At 37.4% G+C, this 15,233-nt stretch overlaps 1 protein-coding gene across 1 annotated transcript in view; it reads left to right on the plus strand.

Moving 5' to 3' along the window:
* The window catches only part of LOC116431818 (virus-induced RNA 1), a 66,649-nt gene extending 51,735 nt beyond the window's left edge, over nt 1-14,914 (plus strand). The window contains exons 3-4 of the mRNA XM_031987728.2: nt 12,291-12,388; nt 13,449-14,914. Of these exons, the coding sequence (XP_031843588.1) occupies nt 12,291-12,388; nt 13,449-13,712 (362 nt within the window). The 3' untranslated portion in view covers nt 13,713-14,914. The remainder of the gene's footprint in view (nt 1-12,290; nt 12,389-13,448) is intronic.
* Nucleotides 14,915-15,233: the final 319 nt, after the last annotated feature.

Below are 15,233 nucleotides of genomic sequence, written 5' to 3' on the forward strand. Positions count from 1 at the left end.
CCATTTTGGATTAGGAAGAGTTAGATGGAAGACTTGTTGTGATTGGTGTGCTGTTATATTCTGAGTTATTTCTAAAAGCTGAAAACAGGGTGAAATAAGGATCATGGATCAAGAGGTTAAGAAATCTGTTTGGTTTCCACGCAAGTTTCGAATGTTTACTCAACAGTTGAAGTCATAATGTCTAATGCAAAGGAGTAAAGGTACCAAGTGCTGGAAAGATGGCATTCGTGGCGTCATAGGGACGGAGACAGTTGCTCGGGAACTCCAATCGCGAGTCCGGAAGAAACTCTCTCCATTCTTCGTCACGCGGCCTGACTGGTGGGAGTGGACGCCTTAGCCAATCGGGCATGCGCCTTCGAATCTGACCATTCGGACGAGAGTGCCAAGTTAGCTGCAACGGATGGTACCAAACTAAATAAATCGTTAGATTCTACTGCAAATTACTTTCATTCATGCCCCTAAAAATCTATACAAGTTCACACTCGACATTGAAAATAAATCAAGACAAAGAGTTAATCTTCGATACGCGCCAAATGTACGACGAGTTTCGAAGGAGTCACCGCATGCACGCACCGGCGCGACCAAAAATGGCGACCGAGGCTGCCGCGAAATAGCCGAACAAAAACACGAGAAACGTTAGCAGACAAGTGGGTGAAGCGACGCAAAGACGCGGGCGAGCAAGGTCGCAAAAAGATGAAAAGCATCGATGACCCTCCGGACGCGACGCGAAAAACAACGGATAAGAAGGATAAATGGATCGTGAATATGATCTCGGCGAATCTTGGGCAATCGTTACGCGAAGCACGTTCCAAATTGAAGAAAAAGAATGTTTATGATGCGAAGGCACTCGTGCCCGTTCGCGTCCTCGCTACATCAAACGCCGAACCGTGACGAAGGAACCTTGCCCTGCGAAAGGGACACCGCAGGAAATGACCCTGGAGCATGCAAAAATATCAACCGGAACTGGGACAATGTCAGCAAGATAATAGATTATCGCAGACAACAACAATCTGTAACAACAAAATATGGAAGATGCAAATCCGTGTACAATTTGCGTGATTTCAGAATGGAACGTTGACATTATTTCTACTGAAGGTGCCAAAAGACACCTCTTCGATCTTTAACCCTTTGCACTCATATACATATGCACCCCATGAATTAGGGGGCAGAATTGTTTTATTTCTATTTTTCATGTGATAATACCTTATTCAATATTTCATATTGAATTTTTCGTTTCATAATTTTCCTGCGTTCAATCAGATGACGATTAAGAGTCGCCTTCCGAGCGCAAAGGGTTAACAGGTTAAGCGTCACGAAAATCTGACCATGTTTCTGATTATAAAATTAACTATAGGAAATGTGCAAAATTCAGTTGACGGAAAATGATTAAACTGAGAAAATAATTTGAAGTTCAAATTTCGAAATAGTGTTAAGTTGAAACATTTTATTAACTCTACACTCCGAAATTTTTCTACTGGAAGTAGACACGTTTTTAAATGAAATATAGAATATTTATTTAAATTAACTTCAAAAATTACACACGAATTAAGAAATAAACCTGTGTTATTCTAATATTTCATATATCGATGCACTATACAGAAGTTAATACTAAATATCGAACTTTACCATTTTTTCTATGTCAAATCGAATGGCGGCTCGAAAAGCTTGTAGCGTGCGAAAGGTTAATCTTCTATTATTCCTGTGTTTAACGCTAAATTTACGGAACCCGTCAATTTGACGGACACTGAGTTGTTCAAGCATTCTATAGTAGCAGTTTAAGTCGATTTTCATTCGGTAATTATGCGAATACGCGTTGTATCACGCATGGAAACCCGTAAAGCACGATGAATTATTCACAGAAAGAGTGAAAAGATTGTTCACGCGAGGATTGACTAGACTTTTACGCGACGGTAATTTCGGAAAATATAATTTCCTCGGGTTGCTCGATTCCTCGATAACTTTTTGCGGCATGGAATGTTGGACATTCCGCGGAGATTGTCACCGGCAAAATGGAACGATCGACAGAGCGGCTGCGCCGCTCGCACGTAATATCTATTTAATTCGAAGCTAGACTGCTGCTAAATTGGTGGAAACCATTTGATCATACATATTTCAAATCGTTTTTACAACTTTATTGCGACCGTCGCTGGAAACCTGGTTCACAGACTCGGTTTAATTTATTTGTTAGAACGTTTCATACTGTCGAATATTATAAACACAAGAGTTCCACATTTTACTGACAGTCAACGTATAATTCCTCGATAAAAAGTCCTAACAGAATATTTTCATACATTGTCTACAAAAATTCGATTAAAAAAGATTTCCCAATTGATTTAATACAATTTTCTTTTATTATACACATGTATTTGTTAGAAACATTCAAAATGCGCGTCAAACTGCAAAGCATTCGTTTGTATCGATAATAATTTCTGTTTCTATCGACTATCTCTATTTTGTGTAAAATGCAATTCATTATTAAAAATATTCCTTGTTCTGTCAGAGTTAATTAATTAATAATTATCCAGTTAATACAATTGTAATAAGAACATCGATCTCAAGGATCCCCGAGGAGCTTTGCAATTTGTCTACGAAGGACGTCCGGCAAATCGTTCTACCGGGATTATGTAACTACCATAATAGGTAGATGCTTTCTCACAATAGAAAGTACGTACCTATCTATACAGAAATTGTAAATGTAACTGTTACGTAAGGTTATGCGCACAGATTATGTTATTACGTTACATTATTGAAGAGGAGGAAGGTCGTTAAAGTGCTTTGTGTAATGGGTACACTCACGGACAAAAGGACAGCGTGCCACCGTTAAATGAGTCGCGAGGAAGCCAGTGCGGTTAAGTCGATTTTCTGATATTCTCGGATTTTTCGACATTTTTATGGGGCAAATAATATTCTACTGTTGCAGAGCCTACCCTTTGAAAAGACTGTGTACACTTTTCTGATCAAATGAATGAAGCAACGAGTTTAGAAACTGATGTATTAAAAAACACGAATTTTCTCAATGTTTGTTTTCTGGACTTAATCGCATTAACTTCCGAGCTGCTCATTTGCGATTCAAATGCTTCGTTTCTTCGACCGTTGAAACAGAACGCGACGTTTGGACATTTTGTTCAATTCCAAACGATTAACGCGTTGATTGCCACGGTGATATCGATGACCAGACCTTCCAAATTGCTCGAGTGCAATTGCGATAAGAAAATTGACGTCGAGTGAAAATATTTAGTAACGTAAGTGACTAGGTAATAGTGTAACACTAGTACTGTGATACTATGTACAATTGAGTTGCTCAGAAGCCAACGCGGTTAAGTCGATGTTTCGATGCTTCTGATTTTCCGAAATTTTCATGGAACAAACAACATCCTCTTTACCTATTAAACAATTCACTCGTCTCTTAGTTTTTCAGAAGCCAACGCATTAAGCGACTCGTTTCGCGGTACCAAACCCAGTCCCAATGAAATGTATTTCAAATAAAAAAATTAAGTTTTAAATCTCCAAAAAATCCTGAAAAATGGGGTCAACCGATTTGGCCAACGGTCGTCGGCTCAAACGTCCAACCCTATGGATCCCTAATTTTTTCATCGGTGACCGTATAATGCGGCCTCGGCCGCACACGCGTGTACGTGGAAATCAATTCGAAGGGCCAGTTCCATTAATCAAAACGAATGGATCTGAATACCAAATCGCGAGTGAAAATGGCGGACCGGAGTGCCTCGAAATTATTCAATCGGCGCGCGCGGCGACGACAATAACCCCGTGCCGATCGCGGCGGGATTTCTTGTTCGTCCTGGCGAAATTTCGCGGCTGTTCATCACCGCCGGGGAAAACGGTTCTGTCGATGTTTCAACGCCGCGAACAAAATTCGTCCGCATTTCCATGTGTGTATGTAACGATACCCGACGTCCGGCCGGCATCGCACGCCTCGATTCGTTTGTCAAATAACACGCATACGGACGATGATAAGTGAACTCGATCAACGGTATCGTTCCCACGGAATTCCAGGGTTTTTTTTCTGTACCGCGGATAATGCTCGTCGACGAACGACCGGGGAATTAACATAAACGCCATCGACCCTCCCTCGATTTCCCCCTTGTGTGTATATATTGTAGGATGGGTATTGTGAGTAAGGATGGTTAATCGTGACGAACTTATTAAACCTATAAGGTTTTAACCGTTTGAGTCCCACGGATTTTTGCGAAAGCCCGCTTGAAAAATACCAAGCGGCGCGATCGCGCTTCTTTCGTGTCGATTCAGAAACGGAATGACGCTTTCCTATTTTTACAAAAACATATTTTAACCCTTTCCACTCGAAAGTCTTTCAATAAAAATATTCAACATTTTCTGATGAGATGTAGGTCATATTGTTTGAAACTAATTTAACGATAATTCATAGGTAAATTAAGCAATAGAGGTGTTTTATTTAAATATTTCATGCAGCAATGGAAACTTTAATTTGAAATATTAAATATTCAACTTGATAGTTTTGTTGTATCGAATCATGTGGTGACTGAGAGTCACCTCTCGAGTGTAAAGGATTAAATAGCACAATCGTTACATTTTTCCAATTCTAAGCGTGTAATAACAAAAATAATAATGAATATTTAGAAGGAAAGCAAATAAATAACCTTCATCAGATTCTACGAACCGATAGACTGCCACTTTTAGGCAGTGTAACGGAGAAGCGCCATCTTGTCGCTTGGGACTAAAACGATTAACCGTTCGAGTCCCACGCGCTGTTTTCGCGCTCTTCAGATTTCATGTCGAAAAAACCCAACGCATTTAAACGATACGAACAACTGACAGCACACCGACAATCTAACGAAACGTACTCAACTTTTTTGTATATAAGTAATCCAAGTAATACATTTTGCATTTCGTTGTAATCTATTTTAAATTAATATATTTATACAATAGTATTAACATATATCAAGACAAACGCTGTCGCGCTGCTTGGCTTTTCTCGACATGAAATAAAAGAAGCGCCATCGTGCCGCTTGGATCTTTTCGCATCCCATTCGGAAAGCGGTATTGCGCTGCTCGGCTTCTTTCGACCGTGTTTTCTTAGAAACCTCTGGTACTTCCTTCAGACGACCTTCAACGGACGAAGGTAAATTATATATTAATTGCTTAATTAATAGGAAAAGCAGGAACTACATGCTAATCTCTTGCTGTCCTAGTAATTAAATCATTTGCCTGTGACGTAGTCTTCCAAATATGGACGTTTCATCTCGCCGAAACGTCGACATTCGTTCGCAAAGAGTTAAAATAATGGCGTCAAGGCATACAGTTGAAGATAAAAGAAATAAAGGAAACAAAGAAAAAGGAGAAAATAAATCAAATAGATAAAATACTATATACACTAGTGGCGTTGAAAAGTTCGGCAGTTTGGAACCTTCCTTACACAATAAAGGCTTCAAGAACTTTTTGTTATGACATTATATATACTGTTTCTCTTATATTAGTGCCATAGGATATACTGACAAAGTTTCACCATTAAAACTTGCGAAATGAAAAAAGCACAATATTAAATTAATTAATTGAACAGCGTTGTTATTATCGCAAGTATCTTGCTGAATACAAACGCATTATGTAACGTTATCCACAACACAGGAATTTGTTTCTTAATAACCATCGTTTAATTGAAGTAATTACAGTAATTTCATATGGCTGCTCCCATGGTATTCAACACGTTAAATAATAATATCGTACAAACTAATCGCATCGTTCTAATCGTTCTCTCACAGCTCGAATCTAATTCCACAAAAGAATCTCTCCATTGAAGGAGATCGATCCAAAGATATTTTGAATTTCGATCTGAAACTATCTGTTGCTGTTCAGGCTTCCGTTCACCGAGCGTATCACCTCGGAAATAGATGGTTCTCGTTCCATATCCCGGCGATTGCGTAAACCTTACAAAACGCAACGGCGGGAGAGAGTAAAACGCGAAGTTTTGCTTTCAAAGGTCGATCATAGTAACCGGTATCAAGGTCGGCGCATAACGAAGTTTATTCGAGCGACGCGCACTTTCACCGCCGAAAGGCCTTTAACTGCGGCCAGTCGCCATGGCGTTTAACGAGAAGACAAAGAGCAACAGGAAGAGAGAAAAAAAAGGGAAAGAAGAGGCGGATAATAATCGGTTGCGAGCTAGCCGATCCTGTACAGATGTATAGGTATAGACGGTACACGCCTATAGTTAATTATCTGAAGCGAGCAAGATCGTGGGGAACAGCCAGCAATTTTCGGTAATCGCCGATTGCACTGTTGCACCGAGTTGTTATTCAAATTCGGCGTTACGTACCGACTGCCAGCCGGAATGCGATGAAGTCGTCTGGATCGAAGGGAAGAGGCACGACTCGTGTTTTAACCCCTTGTCCTGTGATTCCTTTCGTGATTGCGATTGATGGGACTCTATTTTACTGTCCATAATTTAGTCGGTAACGATTGCTTCATGGTAGCTTGATACGTGTTCTGTGCTGTTTTAAATTTTTAATTTGGAAAGAAAGAAAGGAATAGAGAAGGAAAGAACTGTTTTATTCAGAATGTGTTTAAAGTAATGTTCTATTCTTAATAGTTGGAAACGATTTTTCGATTTTTTTTCAGATAAGAGTTTTTAATTTAATAGCGAAAACTTCTTTTTAATAATGAACAGCTACATCGACCAGTTTCATAAATATTGTCATGGAAATCGAGATCGGTTTTTCTTTTTAATTAATTATGCCCATAATTATGAAAGTGTTCCAGGTCATATTTTCCTTTTCTCTTCTAATTTAGTTTAAAACAATGTGACATAAAGTAACCGGTAAACCGATTTTCTTTAAATTTTGTCTTAGACCATTTTTGCAATTACCATTTCATCCAGTCGAGCCCATAGATGACTGCCATTGCCAATTCTGTCTCTAATAATAAAATTTCCCGTGATCATTAACTTTTTCGCTACATTTTCCACTTGCACGTACATTTCGTCGTTTCCCCTATTGTTCTGTTCGCCGTATTCTCCTTTTTGTCGCGCTGCTTTACTTTTATATCGAGTTTATCGCGAAACAAAGTGCTCGCTCGCTCAGAAATCGCGGTATTCGAATCCCATGAAACGACGCGGATGCACGAAGAGCGAAAACACCAAAGAGAAAAGACGCAAAACCATACCAGAATCGATTCTACATAAAATACTAATTAGAAACATACAAGAAAATTTATGCTCGCGAAGATCATTTTTTCCAACGGATCTATCTTCGAATTTCATATGCACGACGTTTGAAAGAATTTTGTTTGAATAAAAAAGAATTCCTTTAACCTTTGACTACCCGCGCTGGTGAAGCAGCGAATGAAGCGAATAATAATGTAAAATCAATTTTATCGGTTTCTCTTTGTTTATTATCCATTATTATATTCATTTGTGATTATATTCCTAATAAATAGCATGATTCATCAAGACGATGCATCTTCTTATTCTGATACAATAATATGTGTACTCAGTCACACAGTGGTGGTACATGTGGTGTACAGGATACACCGCGCGGCTAGTCAAATTTTATTAAAAATTTTACTCTATTTTACAAGTATACTTCCTTCCCCAGATAACTCTTCAGCCGTTACCGATTCGAAGTTGCTTCGAGTAACGATCTCGAATAAATCGGACAACTCGCGATTTACTGTTTAACCCAGACGTGGCCAAACCGTGGCGCATGCGCCAAACGTGGCACGTTGAATGATTGCAAGTGGCGCATTGCATTCTTGCGCCTACTTATTCCTTTTTTTAAGTGCTTCAATAAACGAGTGTCCTTCGATCTCGCGTAAATAAATTAATTTAATTGCGAGATTGAGTTATTCCTTTTTCTCCCCTAAGCGATGCAGATCCTACCCTTATCCCTATTTTCCTAGCCCAAGCAATGCAAGGTGAATGCAAGAAAGTCGAAGAGGTGCTCGAGTTGTACGGCGCATCTGAACTTGCCTGTGAACAAAATTGGCGTATGCAAAAAGTTGGCCAGCTCTGGTTTAACCCTTTACGATCGGTGCCAATATGGCGGCATTATCTTTTCCTCTATATCCAGTGTTATTTCAGGATCTTTATTACAAGTACTTATTATTCTCCACCATATATACATTCAACAAAATACATTAACACATTGACTGCCACGAAAACCTTCAGAGTTTTATGTCTCGCTCATTCTTTTGTAGCAAAGATAAAGAGTAACAGTTACTTATTATTTGGTATCCGAATGCTTACGTTACACACTATTATCTAGTAATTTAAGCTATGAAATATTTCCATCCGGCATTAGTTATCTGAGAAATTGTAATTATTATCAAGTAATTTGGAAGCTCCCGTCATCGGTGACCGACGTGGCAGTCAACCTGTTAACTTCAAAGAAGAATCTATATTTCTTCATATCCATATATATTTACTACAAATCTACTATAGAGAAATGACTCTGAAAACATATATTTGCTTCGTCTAGTTGGTACCGGCAGAAAAATGTGCCGATCGTAAAGGATTAAACCCAACGCAACGCGTATGTACGATATCCCGTGTATCGGTTCTGTTTCCATTGGAATAATTGAGAGAGGCACATCGAATGTTTAACGACCTGATCGTAATTCCATAAATTTTTCGATGCGAACGAGTGCCAGGTCGATTAACACATCGTCCGTTAGATTTTCATTGAGATTCCCGCGCAGCGACGATCAGCCGAAACGAGACATTCGTCTATTTTGTTCCAGCGAGGCGTATTGTAAACGTAATAAAATATGCGGAATTTATCGACGCGGCTATCACGCATCCATACATTCATGACCTGAATTTCTGCATAAATTATTATTACATTACCGAGATATGAACGGTCAACTAGAATGTCGTTCCGTTTACAATGTATGCGTACTCCATGTAGGCGCATACATGCTGTACTCCCAGTCTTATCTACCGTTCGAAACAACAAAGCGAAGCGGCCGTATTCTTTCGTTCGAAACTTCTAACGAGATATGTATATTTTATTCGCGAATGTCGTCCGTAAGACAGGATTTTGTGGGCCGTTCATAACCGTCAGCTTTCATTGTAGAAATCAGCCATTGTCTATTTTTTCGAGTTTAGTTTAGCCTTTTTAGAGATTCTTTAGATTATTTAAAGTAGTTTTATTTAGTTCGAGTCTATTTATTCCAGGGGATCCCATAGAATTTCACAGATAACTGTCCTCAAGGATCTTTTTGTGTTTATACTATTTTGTTAGAATAAAGGTGACCTTCATTTTTTAAATGGAATGCTGTATATTTGTTTGTATCACATGAAAGCGTGTGTCTAGACAAATTCATCCGTATACTGCACAGAGACCTTTGAGGTTACGCGAGGTCAGATATGGAAGAAACTTTTTGAACATAGAGAATAATAAGCTCTCGATGGTAAAGTAACACTGTACTCAGAGAAAACGATAATGCCGATTTCGAAGACAAACGTTGAATGCCACAGTGGCGACTTTTTATCAATTCTTCTAAAGAATATGTAACATCGCGAAACATCAAGTTTGTTGTGTTTCTTATACGTATATTTCATTCACTGTTTCTCTTTGAACACGATAAAAGACCACTGCTATTATGACCATAAATAAATTTTTATTCGGAAAATGTTTGAGGAGAACGAGAATTTATTTCACGGGGAAATATAAGTGAACATTTTGAAATATAGATGGAGCGTGTGTAGTTTCGATGAAAAATTGACAATGTTCTAGTTTTACAATATTCTATCGGACGCACGACGGGAATGGTACGTACGCAGACAAATCCTCTGCAGCCTTCAGGAAAACGTTCGTACTTAATGGACGGAACCACGTTATACAAATTACGTAATCTAATTCGAACTAATCCTGTAAGCCGTGGCATGGTTTGCTTTAAATAAAGTTGTTCAGCAAATCGGAATAGGATTTCTGGTGTGTCTCCGATCGATGGACTGTTTTTAAGCGAACCTTTCTATTCCCAAAGCGTCCCACGCGTTCTAGAACTCGAGCACGCCGTAACGAAGTAACTGGATAGCGTTTTAATTAGAAAAGAATCACTTCTTTGTGTTACGATTCTTATAAGAATCGCGTATTGATCGTATTAACACTAGATTTGCGGACGTTTATTCGGTTTATCGTAATGCTCGCTTAAATTTCACAGCTTCGGGTCCCAGTAGTGGAATTTAACCGAGCATAAAAAATAGGAAACTATCTGCTTCCAGGAGTTGACACACAGGCTGGCACAGACAGAAAATCGATATAGTAGGGCGAAAGCGGGATAGAGACGCAGTCGAAGAAAATTTCAGTTGCAGTCATTTAATCTTATCTTCTCAAATGTAGCGGCAGTGAAATTCTGAGATTGTCACGATTAAAATAAGCCCAAACACGATGTGAATCGGACTAGTTTTACCGACATAATGTAATTAACGAAATTAAAGGTTCGTTTCCATGAAATCGATCAAACTAGTCCAATTCCCATCGTGTTTGAACTCATTTTAATCTCTTAATTGAGAATCTCAACGTTCCATCGGTACTACGATTGAGAAGGTAAAATCGAAACGATTGCGATTGAAATATTCTTCATTGCATGTTTATACATCTCTTTGACTTTGAATTTAAGCGAGCATCACTGTATTCTATGAACAGATTCATTTAGGTTTTGGAAATTGAGGATTGAAAAATAGACGATTAAGTTACATATTCGTGCCTTTGGATTAATCAGAATCGACGTGAACATTTGGCAAATACTGTTTATAAACCTAGCATTAAGAGTCGTAAAAAACGGTAGTCCCAGCGTCAACCTTGCAGAAACAAGAATTGATATTGTGTAATGAATTATTTTTCGGCAGTCAAGGTAGGGGAGTCCTCTTAACGAGCCAAGGTTCACCGTCACCGATATTATGGTAATATCCCCGATAATCAATATCAAGTTATTCCAAGGCCTTGCCAACAACGTTTTCTCGCGTTGCATTAACACTAAATTCACGGATGTCTATTGTACAGTTTCTTCTATATGTCTTAGAAAAATTTATATTCGTTCATTTCACACCGCTACGAAACGTTGCGCGGATAATAGAACACACAAATAGCAGAACGGCCGTATATTAGTGTATTCGGATAATGGGAGTACGGACAGGGTAGTCTATTGTATTTCAATTACGTACATATTACGAAATCCACTAATTTAAGAACCTTTTGCTGCGCTTCGACACGTTTCCTTGTGTTCCTCGGTGTTTTACGTAATATATATTACTATGTACATGTAAATAAATGGTAATCAATCGCGTGAATAATTACACGTTTTACTGAGAACTGCACGAACCGATTAGAATTGTCGCAGAAATTCATATAATTCCACTATGAATTGAACACATTGTCAGGTATATTTTTAGATATTCTAATAGCCTTGACTATGCCGTCGTTCGTAAAGAACGACGTGTCATTGACACTACGCGAGTGACTACGCAAAATTGCAGAAATATGCCAAAGTGTCAGCTTCGATTTACGAACTTCCATACGATTCCGTATGCAAATGAGCAGCCAGTGTAAAGACTGTGGAAATAAGAACGCTGTCTGTCAGTGTCCCATTGTGTAACTATTATAATGTCAGTGAAGCTGGGACATCCTTGGAAACAATATAGAATAATCGTGCTGTTAGAGACGTTATTAAGCCATTATGTTACGTTGCTAATAAAGCGGTTGATCATAACATTCGCCGGCTATAGGAGTAATTACGGTTTCTATTTTCGCTCGGTTCTTAAACTATGTCCGACGTTCTTAGCCTTATAAGTCAATGGATACCAGCTGTCGCGAAGCGTTCTTACACTTAATCCGTTGCACTCGAAAGTATTTTACTAGAAATATTCGACGATGTCTGGTGGGGTACGGAAGATCAAACTAATGAGTTTTGCAATTTTTAAGGTGTCATGAATCGTTCAGTTAATTTTGTTAACTGTAGTAGTGCATTATGAAGAAAGATTAAGTGATAGGGAGATAGGTGCGTAACAGCGGATAATTGTGGCATATATCATATCATATATCATATCATGTATCATATTATGTATCATAACATATATCATAACATATATCATAACATATCATGTATCACATCATATCCATATCATAAATATATCACATGATTAATACGATATCAACAATGAAACAACATAAAATAGATCAACAGAGTTTTATAAAGAAAGAAAAGAAAAGAAAAATGAACAAAAAACATTCACCTTTGCATTTCAGTGTCTCAACAAACAACAAACTTCTAATTCCCAATCTCTGTTCTTTTTCTAGACTACTTACAGAGGATGCGGGACCGGTGGACGGTTATTCTGTCTGGCATACCTAATCCCCAAAATCTTCCAGGAGCCAACAGCACCTCCACCACCAAGGTGAGGGATATATAAGTTGACATGTTTCTAATTAATCCCTATTAATAATTAGTCACAAATTAATTAAGTTAGTCAGTGATTTTAAATTACTTAAGATCACTACGGAAAAATTAGGAATCAGTCATTTTGACTGAGCTGGTAATTCTAGTCTCAAGTAAATAAAAATATTGTGTCAATCAATTAAATACTCCAATCACTGAAGATCATTACGGAAAAATGAAGTGTCAGTCGTTTTGACCGACCTGGTAATTCTAGTGTCAAATGAACAAATATTGTGCTAATAATAATGTAACGGTGTTCGCTAGCACGCTCGCAGATCCGGATCCGGGTCCTTATCGCAATCTCTAGTCACAGGAGTGTAGCTCTAGATCTTATCAACTGTTTTTTCCCCCAACTTGCTCAACCCTGAATACTGCAACGAGAAATCTGTTAAATAAAAGAAATAAATGCAAATTTATCTTTAAATAAATAATTTATTATTCATATAATTATTATATGTTTTTAGATAAATTTGCATTTATTTGCAAACTTATATCGCATTAAATGCAAATGGAATGAAAATAAATTTTCGATCACCAGTTAAGATTCCATCAACAATTTATTTTACATTAAAGACTCACCTCCCGTGAACTCAATGAAAAATTAACCCCTCACACTAAAAAATTTCACACTAGAAATATTCGTTTCCTAATAATACATTGAACACTTTTATTGCTAACGACAAACCACACCTGACCCTCGATTTACGCGGAAATCCGTTCCACGTGGATTCTTTTAACGCGGACGAAAATCGCGTAAATAGAGCCTGTCGGTACAAAAGAAAACAAAATATTGAAAAGTTGGTTGAAGTTTTAGAAATATAGATCTATTTCGCATAGCTTAACAAAAGAAATAATAACAACGACATTTTCGAAAACAAACGTATATTTTATTCGCTGTTGCGAAATTCAGATCGCGTAAATTGGAACTTGCGTGTTAAAAGGTCCGCGTAAATCGAGGGTCAGGTGTACTTACCAAACTGAACATAAATATTTATGATACATATTCTTTTCTTTTTCAGGTCATCGACGGACACTTGGTGACCATAAACGAGACTACATATGCTGATGACGATTTAGGAACGGTGATCCGTGTCCGCGTGATCGACATGAAACCAATCAGCGGAAACGAGACGGAGGTAGAGACAACCACTCAGGTCACGGTTTGCGTTACTCCGTCTGCCTCCGGTGAAGAGAAGTGCACCACGTCACCGAGAAGCGTGGAGACCATCGAAGACTTCGACAACGAAATACCGAAGAACCAAGTGGACACCCTTACTGCTTGAAGCACTTAAATTATCTGAGAGTCGCAAAATTGAATCCAGACAGAAAAATGTATTTATTTCAGTCCGATCGACCGCGAGCATTATAAGTAAAAATAAATGTAAAAGTACATGCTACACGTATGTTACCCAAGAAAATAGTCCATAAGTTCTTTTGCGTGCCTTCCAGAAATATTTTTAACGAGAATCGACTATATAATTGCTGTTTAATGGTATACGTATATACCTTTTTTTTATTATATTTATGATATTGTGTTGTATTATGTGGGGAAGTAAATCAATTGTGTAGAATATATAATATTCCATATTGTATAGTTTTATATAGATTTTGAAGCATAAATACTTTGGATTCAATTTTGATGATTCTTATACGGTTAATTATGTTACTACTGTATGTTAACAGCGTCGACTATTGTAGTGTGTTAGAAATAGTATATATATATATATATAAATGTGTCTGTGTGTGTATGTGTATATGTATATGTGCATATGTCCATATACCCATATACCCATATACATATATATGCGTACATGCATACATACCTATTTACATATGTTGTCTGATTATGTGGAATACTTTAAGTTATCTATAATGAAGCAACATTGTTATAAAATTTAAAAGTGTTTATTTTTCTGAACGATGAAAACGCAAGCAGTCTTCCTATGTGGCAAATCCTGTACGATTGATCAGCAATGGACTTGTGGATCTATGAGTTCAGAGCAGAACGCCAAAATAAAAACTTTTAAACATTGATAATAGATTATTAATTCTTGTATTCTCGCATTCGTATTTTCGAAAGACAAAATTTCATCGGTGTAGCTTTTTCGACTGAAAACACATTCTTCCTTCCACGCCTTGATCAAAGAATAAATGTCTATTTTTCAAAATCTGAAATTCGTCATTGTTTCGCCATACGACTGCAGATATAATTTATAAATTGCAAAACTTTGAATATTCGACAATGATAAGTATTTATAGACAGAAGTGATAAGCTTTTCCTATTTTATAAAAACTAGCAACAAGTGCTATCAACTACATATATAAGATTTCTCTTCCTTCCTCTTTCTTCTGGAATCTGTTCCTTTTTTGAATTCCCGGAAGATACCAACCAGAATATAGCATATAATGTAAATTTTATACGAGTATTTTACTCTGTTTATACTGTCAACATATTTTATTGATGCTAATAAATCCTTATAGAGCATTTAGAAGTGTAAATAAGTCGAAAGTAGTTTAGCAATTTAAAAAAATGGATAAGTGAAGTTGAATATCGACCAATCTAAAAATGAAATTAACGACCGTTGTAGCTTCCGACTGAGAGATGATCAAAATGAATTATAATAGGTTCTATTTTTGTATTATAACATAATGTATTGTTTCGCGTAAAATTGTTTTCCAATAAAAATGTTAGCATGCTATAAATAAATATTGTTGACACAAAAACGTTGTATTTGTTTATCATTCCAATGGAAATACGTTGCTTAGTCGATTAATGGAATCATTAATTATTAATTAAATCCAGC

Source organism: Nomia melanderi, chromosome 3 (genome assembly GCF_051020985.1).
Source record: "Nomia melanderi isolate GNS246 chromosome 3, iyNomMela1, whole genome shotgun sequence".
In the NCBI taxonomy this organism is placed as follows: domain Eukaryota; kingdom Metazoa; phylum Arthropoda; class Insecta; order Hymenoptera; family Halictidae; genus Nomia; species Nomia melanderi.